The 8,990-nt window shown below is 43.1% G+C and overlaps 2 protein-coding genes across 2 annotated transcripts; one reads left to right on the top strand and one right to left on the bottom strand.

The window, feature by feature from the left end:
- Positions 1-954: 954 nt before the first annotated feature.
- On the bottom strand, positions 955-2,446 carry LOC125536757 (large ribosomal subunit protein eL38z/eL38y). The gene is made up of 3 exons (XM_048700012.2): positions 2,299-2,446; positions 2,005-2,188; positions 955-1,190 (listed from the first exon to the last, which is right to left on the bottom strand). The coding sequence occupies exons 1-3, from the start codon at positions 2,299-2,301 to the stop codon at positions 1,168-1,170; spliced, it is 210 nt and encodes a 69-aa protein (XP_048555969.1). The 5' UTR covers positions 2,302-2,446; the 3' UTR covers positions 955-1,167.
- A 129-nt stretch (positions 2,447-2,575) lies between these two features.
- Positions 2,576-7,831, top strand: LOC125536756 (protein ALP1-like). Its single transcript, XM_048700011.2, has 3 exons — positions 2,576-2,900; positions 4,750-6,131; positions 7,431-7,831. Exons 1-2 carry the CDS (start codon positions 2,810-2,812, stop codon positions 6,108-6,110), a joined length of 1,452 nt encoding a protein of 483 aa, XP_048555968.2. The 5' UTR covers positions 2,576-2,809; the 3' UTR covers positions 6,111-6,131; positions 7,431-7,831.
- Positions 7,832-8,990: the final 1,159 nt, after the last annotated feature.

Genomic DNA, 8,990 nt, shown 5'->3' with positions numbered 1-8,990 from the left:
CATACTCACGAGGACGACATACCACCTCCCAGTTGACCTTGCATTTGGCATCCGTCGTCTTATCCGAACCAGACCACATAAACGCTCTCTCAATCTTGTTGAGGCTCCCTATTAGGGTCCATAAGAAGCACCTACTACTCCTTTCAAAAAAAGAAAAACACCTACTACTACAGTCGAGTGATTATCCCATGCAGAGTTCACCCACATAGTAGTCTTACTGGCTACTCCCTTCGTTTCTAAATATAAGTCTTGTAAAGATTCTACTATGAACTATGGAACAAAATGAGTGAATTTACATTTTAAAATGCATATATATATATGCATCTATATACATTCATACATGGGTTATAGTGAAATCTGGGTTATATATCCGTTTGCATCTATATACATTCATACGTGGGTCATAGTGAAATCTGAATTTAGAAACGAAGGGAGTATTATCAATGCATTGTTTCTCTCTGGCATACATAATAAAACCTGCCACCCATTCCACCCAGCCCAGAAGCAGACACGACAAAGATCAAGAAGTTGGTGTCGTAGAAGCTCTATGTAAATTGTTTCCAAGGGGTTGTCCGCCGCAAACACTCGCACTCTTGCAGCAATTTGCTGCCGTTGCAGCCGATCGATCTATCACTTCAGAAGTTGGATATACCATGTCCACCTTTGCACAGGAGTTTTACCTACTATCCTTTATCCTTTGTTCCTAAATACAAGTTTTTTGGACATTTTAAATGGACAACAACATACGAATATATGTAGACATATTTTAAAATGTAGATTCACTCATTTTACTTCATATATAATCACTTGTTGGAATCTCTACAAAGACTTACATTTGGGAACGGAGGGAGTAAATCTTATTGATTTGAGTTATGAAGATTAAGAGTGGCCAACCATGGGCCATGGCTGAAGAAAATGCAGAACATTCAGGAAAATAGTGAGATACTAAACCAATTTAGGATAAGATAATGGATCTCCTTCTCCAGCAAGTGAAAATAACACAAAAATCCTCACAGGTTCAACCACATAGCTCCCAACATTACATTCCAGTCTTGGGACATCAAAACACTCTTAATGGGGGTAAACAAGGAGAGCCTGCTAACAGTTACTAAAGCAAGATGGATAGAACATTCCCGCTACTAGAAAAGGCATTGTCTGACTTGATGCTTAAACCTCCTGGACGCTCAAACCTGCAAAGAGAACATGACATTTAGTAAGCATAACAATGGTTCCGAAATGGGCTACTGTATGCATAACAACGGATGTACCAGTTGAGCACATATTGGATACAAATCATAATGGCAGGATACAACCAAGGACAATGTAAACAATTCGAGCAGACATTCAAGTCATGGACAATCTGGCTCAGAACTTAGCAGTTCCTCAACATCAAATATTGTACTCGTGAGATTAACTTAGTTGTGTTCGCATTATGCAGTTATAATATCACTGGACCTAAGGGCAAATTATAACTAACAAGACAAGATAAAACATGACGAAGTGCTACACTGAATTGTGCAGTACTAAACTAGTGCAATGCCATTGCAGAGTAAGAGATAACTGATGGCGAACTGGCCACCACTGAGTGTCCAGCAGTAACATATGCAAACAGCCAAGATGCATCTATCTCAAACAATTGTGTAAAAGTAGAACATAAGCTGGAAAGTCAATAGCTTGCATCATATAGCAGGATGTCTATGATTATCCGAGAATTTTATTGCTCGCAGTGCAGATTATCGGAGATAAAATCAACACCTCCACAATGCCCTGTCACAAACAAATCGTTTCCACAAGCATATGTACGTACAGCATCTACACAGACCATTCAGGAACTTGCGTGCAGCAGTAACACTTCCTATGGGGAGCGTCAAATACGAATAATGGGATCTTTCACCAAACTATCTAGTGTGGCACCAGCAGGGGCGGTATGTAAGCAGCCAAACATCACAGATCAAACTTGTCGAGACCTAAAAAGGGGAAGATGTTGGGGCCACGAGGACGAACCTGGTGGGAGGGACTGCTTGAGCTTGTTGGCCTTGTCGGCGTCGAAGACGCAGAGCGTGTAGAGGTACCTGGAGCAGCGCACCTTGAACTTGACGGCGTCCTTGGTCCTCTTGATCCGCACCGACCGCGCGTCCTTCCGGCGCGCCGTCAGCAGGAAGTCCTTGATCTCGTGGATCTGCTTCGGCTGCGGAGCAACAACAAAGGACTCGTTACCACACCACGCAACTGCATCCGCTACGAAAGGAAGAGGCGTCCGCCGGAAACATCATCGTGGGGGGGAGGAGAGAAGCTCACCATGGTGGACGACTGTGCGCACCCGAGGAGAAGGAGGAGGCGGCGGCGGGGGAAAGAGTAGGGGGAGGACGAGGAGACCCTGCTCGTCACATTTATACTGGAGGTGACCTAATAACCTCGGGCATCAGGCCCATGTACAGATGGGCCTGATGCCGGAAGTGAACGAGGCAAGAATGGATTTCGTTTTTTATCCTTTTCCATAACAGGCCGATATCAAACATAATCTCGTTGCGGGCCGAAACAAATTTCCGGGCTCTACCCCAACGCTGCGGCCTCCTTCCGCTCAGAAAGGGAAGAAAAAAAGACTCCGGAGCTTCCATCGCTCTTCAGTTCCGGCTTCCACCGCCGGCGCACGCGCACTGCACGACGCCGTGTGCTCTCCGTCCCCACCCCGACCCCCGAATCGCCGGTGAACCATAACCCTAGCCCCACCGCCCCTCTCGCCTTGCGCCCCCTCATCCCGCCGGGAGACCCTCACCGTCGCGCCGTGCCTAACCAGCTAGGTTGGTCCATGTCGGGGTCTCCTGTTGTTTCCCCTGTCGTTTCCCAAATTCCTTCAACCGACCAGTCGTCCCTTCTTCCTCCCGCCGTGCGCGAAGCAGGTATTTTGTTGTATTCTCATTATTATTCTCGCGGGATGCATATTTGTCCTTAATTTGGTCTCTCCGTTTAACTTTCTGCCGTTGCTTCGTGCCGCAAAAATTGGCATTTTTAGATTACTGCATTGGTTGGGTTACTACTAAGTTAGCGTTCAATTACTTGCTGTCCTCACGAATCGGGGGATCGTTCGCTGCTGAATGCAGAACCTTGGGAATCCCCTGTTGGAAGCTTTGCGCCCATGTTTTTCTGAACTTCCACTGCTTCTCTTTCACTGAAACCTGACAAATTGGAGCATTATACCAGGTATTAAGTTTTAGCGTAGAGGGTGAGTGGACAATGATAAGGGGGTGTAAATACGGTAGCAAATCACCTGTAAAACGCAAGGGCATTCAGCAAGTCACCCATTCAGTAAAGGATATCTAGGCATTTCGAGATCAGTAGCCTAGGCCTACAGTACATAATCAACTGATTGCCCTCACCTTTCTAAGGATACCTAGGCATTCTGGATGATTGATGAAATTCAGGGACAGAGAGTGTAGTTGCCGAGTTGAAGAACTTTCTTGTCAGTAGCTTAGGTAGTTCTGTATTTTTGCTTGGGTGATGGTATTTAATAGTGCCTAGTGCAAGTAAAACCTAAGATGGAATAAGTGAAGCTTTCTCAATGAATATCTGATTTTATAATAACTTGTGTGGCCCATCAGTTGCATAAGCTCCTTGAAATGATTACTTTTCCTTCAACCTTTTTCTTTGATTCAGGTACAGCGTTTTTTTGCCCTTGCTTGCATCTGGAACTGTCTTACATGTCCTGCAACTGTAGTCTAGCTTAAATTTGTTTGATCTTTTGATAAACCTTGACTTTTTGTGTGAGCTGTTATTGTTAGAGCATCTCCAAAGGTAAACTTGTTTGTCCTCCCTATTTTCCGCGTACACGTCTAGTCAAATAGGTAGGACACCATTGTACCATGGTATTCAACGGCCCTCCCTATTTGTCCACCCCCAATTTTTTTCCAAATTTTCCAATTGCCTACACATACGCTACACATCCATATTTCATCACATACGGCTAATTATACATAGTTCATCACGACATACACATACACTATTCGGCATTGAACAAATAACGACCACTAAAAGGAAACCATAGTTCAAGTGAATGGTGAAGTTTCTGAGGCGACTGCCGTAGTCGTTGTCGGTGCCTTCATCTTCATTGCCCCCAAGCTGGCCGTTGTTGTCTTCAAGGCCGAGGTTGTCATCATCGACATTGTCTGTGCCGGCGAGGGAAGCTTGCATTGCCTCCTCCATCTTCCTCTCTTCAATGGCGAGCCGCTTAGCTTCGTCCTCCTGCTCCGTGACAAAGGAGGCGGTTATGGCCACCGCGACTGCCAGATCCTCCTCCCCCTGGCCGGAGCGGTATTCCACTGTCTGCTGCTGAGATGGCTGTCTGCCGGACGCCCCTACTTCTTCCCCAGTAGGGAAGAAATGGGGAGAAGTGGACACAATGGACAAATAAGGAGGAAGTGGGGGTCCTCATTGGAGAGTATTTCTATCCGCCCTGTCCGAAACGGACAAGTAGGGAAGAAGCAAGGCAACCTTTGGAGATGCCCTTACTATCTTCATTTTGCTATTTATGTTTAAGAGCTACCAGTTGTGCTGGCCCAGTGATAAACCTTGATACATATATTTGCAATGCATACAGTGTCAAGTTCATTTATGTCCTGGGTTTGTGCATTTTTATTTGTAGAAAACAAATGAATGTTGAAGCTTTTTTTTTTGGTCATCTTCATCCCGGATTTACCATCAGCAAGTATTTCACATTCATGTTGAAGCATTACTCATTTCTCATCTTTGCAGATATGTCCCACCAATCAGACACATCATCCTGCTCGGATGATTCCGATGACAGCACTACCATTGACCCAACCGGCATATACACTATGGAAGATTTGATTTCTGAACAAAGCATCTTCCACAATTTGCTTGAGCAGATCAATGTGAAGATCCAGGCCAAAATTAAACCTCAGCAAGCTGGTGCATCTCGCCGCGGGAGTAGGAAGTACATAGTGAGAAATCGTGAAGAGGGCCATGAACAACTTGTGGCTGCTTACTTCGCTGAGCATCCAACCTACACTGACGAACAGTTCCGTACAAGGTACAGGATGAGAAGGCCCCTCTTTCTACGTATAGTCCGTGCCTTGGGAGAGTGGTCTCCCTATTTCACAGAAAGGAGAGATGGCCTTAATCGTCAAGGACTCACACCTCTACAGAAGTGCACAGTAGCTATTTGTATATTAGCATTGGGTTCCCCCTCTGGCGTCACTGACAAATACGTAGAAATTGGTTTCAGCACAGTAATGAACTGTTTGGAGCAGTTTGTGGATGGGGTGATCAACATGTTTGGTGAAGAATACTTGAGGAGCCCCACTAGTGTTGATATGCAGCGTCTTCTACAAATGGGTGAGACCCGTGGGTTCCCTGGTATGCTGGGAAGCATTGGCTGTATGCACTGGGAGTGGAAAAATTGCCCAGTTAAATGGGTGCGTCATCTTACTCACAGTGATCACGGTGTTGTTAATATCATTCTTGAAGCAGTTGCTTCACAAGACCTCTGGATATGGCACGCTTTCTTTGGTGTTGTTGGGTCTCACAGTGATATTACCATGCTGAATCAATCACATTTGTTCACCGATGTCTTGAAAGGTCAAGGTCCTCATGTGCAATTCTCCATCAACAGGAGGCAGTACAGTATGGGTTACTATCTTGCTGATGGTACATACCCAGAATGGCCTGTCTTCATTAAGGCGATGCCCCTCCCTCAAACTGAAAAGGATCAATTATTCGCACAATATCAAAAAGGAGCAAGGAATGATGTCCAACGAGCATTTAGACTCCTAGAATCACGTTTTCCCATCGTGCGTGGCCCAACAAAATTCTTCCAGAAGGCAACTCTAGGCAAAATCATGCAGGTTTGCATCATACTACATAACATGACACTTGAGGATGAGCAAGATAGGGCAAGTGCTTGTTTCGACTCGAATGAAATTTCAGAGAAACCGGTTGCTCCACTGTCAAACATTAAATATGGACCTACTGATCATTTTGCTGATTTACTTCGGAGAAATGCTAGTATTTGTGCAAACTCAACAGATAACCAACTCCGAAGAGATTTAATCGAGCATGTTTGGCAGCGATTTGGGCCATTTGGCGACACGTAAAACAACTAGTTCTAGTGTAAGGTGAGTTACATTGTCACGTAATTTTTTTTGTACATGTAATTTTATGTTTCTCTTTTATAATTTCATTATCTTACTCCATTGGAAAATTAAATGTTTCAGTATCAGCATTTGTTGAAATTCTAATAATATATTTTGTAATTGTGTGGATATGTACCCAAATTTAGTTAAGTAGAGTTAATCATAACTTGCCATATTGAGTTGTTACCTCAGTTATTTTTGTTATGTGGCTAGGCAAACCTTTCCTGCTTACAATACAAAGTAATAAGTGACCCTTTTGAGTTACAGAAAAAAAAATCAGTCAAAACATATGATATGGTGCTACCTTGATTTTCCTTTTTAACCATGTGTTACAGGAACCCAAAACGTTTAGTGGCACATGAGAGGTCTGTGTGCCATAAATTGTACCTGGCATCTATATAGGCAGATCTTCACAAAATCACAAGTAGAAGGGAAATCAGTGCCTCTTTACTCTTTAGTAATTGAATATCTATCAAAAAATAAGGTTTCACCATTTCAATATGTTAACATGAACACTATATATTATTTAATTATGGAAGAAATTCGTAAGCTTAGATGCAGTTGGCAATCATTTTGCCATCATTGTGTAATGAAGGCTGCAACGGATAGTAAGTCACTCTTCTGAAATATTTTGCCGTGAAGTTATACTCCCTCCGTTCCCAAATAATTGTCTTTCTAGCCATCTCAAATGGACTACAACATACGGATGTATGTAGACATGTTTTAGAGTGTAGATTCACTCATTTTGCTCCGTATGTAGTCACTTGTTGAAATCTCTAGAAAGACAATTATTTAGGAACGGAGGGAGTATTAAATATGGAGATCGCTGGAAGTTTTTGACTTACTTGCAGATCTGAAGGGTACCCCTCTGTAAAGAAATATAAGAGTGTTTAGATCACTACTTTAGTGATCTAAACGCTCTTATATTTCTTTAGGGTGGGAGTACATACTACTCCTGACTCCTGAAATTGTATGTTATGATAACCAAGAATTATTTTACTTTGCTTTGATCCTTTCATTATTGCAAAAATTGAATATTCTGCACTCCAAAGAATGGCATTGCCACCCATGTCACACAGATATTTAGGTCTTGGGGCCACATGTCGTTATGACATGGAGTGGGAAAGATCGAATTGCTATTATTTGGAGTGACAAAATATCCAGATTTCTCGTTAATCTGATCCAAAGGTTACAAGTTTAAAGAGGCACTTTCCTTGCACTTTCCATGCAAATGACACTAGTTGACGATTGTTATTCACTGCTACCGCCGCCACCTTGCAGGTGCCATAGCGCAGACTTGGACTTCCAGAATTGAAATATTTGTATCAGCTTAGAACAACGCAAGAATGAGTCATCTGCCAATAGTTTGCTGGAAGCCATCTTAGGCCCAGTTCTTTTGCCAGAATTTGGGGATTCTAGGAGAATCCCCAGATTCTGGCAAAAGAACTGGGCCTTAAGCTGCCATCCTTGAATGTGTTTTGCTTATCGTAGTTCTATACAAATTTGACTACAGGATTGACATTGCAGCTGAATCAGCCGTTCCGGGGTAAGCTTGGTCCTGTTGACTACCGAGTGATTCTTATTCTCACGTGCAAGAAGCCAACAAGAGTTGAGTTTTATGTGTTTTATTCGGACTCTCAATTACTCCCTCCGTCCCACCCATAATATAAGAGCGTCTTTGACACTAGTAGTATCAAATACGCTCTTATATTATGGGACGGAGGGAGTAGATTCCATTTTGTATTGTCCTCTTCCATGTGAAAGCTCGCGTATACTCCTGACACATTTTGTCTCGTGTCAATCTTGCCTCAGACATCTTGATATCCCATGAAACCTAGAATTGCGATGGTGTATCTAGGGCACCGGGGCGTGTGGGGTATCTGTCCACCCAATCTTAGTAGCCTGATTGCATGTTTTGAAACTTTTTTTGAGTAAAATGTGGACACAAACACAACATCTATAGAACAATGTTGGGGATATCGCTTATCGGGAACTTATCGGTCGACCTACGATAAGGAGTAAATCGGCCAGTTTATCGGCATATCGCCCGGTTTATCACCATATCGGTTGATTTATCGGCCGATTTATCTTATCGGTCAGACCACGATAAGCGATAAATCGGCCGATTTATCGGAATATCGGAAGATATCTTAAACGGTGCTATAGAACATGCTTACACACCTATTTGACCAATCTAAGCGACACATTTGAAGATAATTACACGAACGCAGATGATAATTAGAGTGGCGGAAGTATTTGGCACATGACGATTCATGTCTGGTTTAGTTACAATACTTGCTTTGAACGACACTCATCAGGAAAACGACGCAAGCAAACACTGATTTGATCTCATTATACAAAAAATCGGATGGCAAAGTGTCAGTGTGCATAGTAGTGCTCGTGGTGCGGAACTAGGGTAGATTAACCTGAACCTATGGATAAAGTACAATAGGTGTTTTGTGCTCTACACTTCTACTGGGCAAGATCTTGCGAGGCGGCTAGATTCTTGATATGAGCTTCATGAATTGGCTACTATTTCATTGTCGTTTCCTTATTGTTTGCATGATACACCTCAAGAATCGCCACATCAAGCGTCAAGATGATGAGTACATGGTGATCGACAAGTTTAACTTCACCAAGGTCTTTGATCTACCTCCTTACTATGGACCATGGTGATACGGTTTAGCACCAAGGATGTCTCTTTTTCAAGTGTGGGGAGATGATGTGGGGCATCCTATGAACATCATCATAACAAGTGTCCCATCATTGAGTGACATGCGTACTATGAATACGAAGATAAATTTTCTCCTTTATGCGTGTCTACTTGCCACTTTTGAGGAT

The sequence above is a fragment of the Triticum urartu genome, chromosome 2A (genome assembly GCF_056163025.1).
Source record: "Triticum urartu cultivar PI428250 chromosome 2A, HENAU_Tu73, whole genome shotgun sequence".
NCBI classification, from domain to species: domain Eukaryota; kingdom Viridiplantae; phylum Streptophyta; class Magnoliopsida; order Poales; family Poaceae; genus Triticum; species Triticum urartu.
This window is presented reverse-complemented; position numbering and strand designations above follow the sequence as displayed.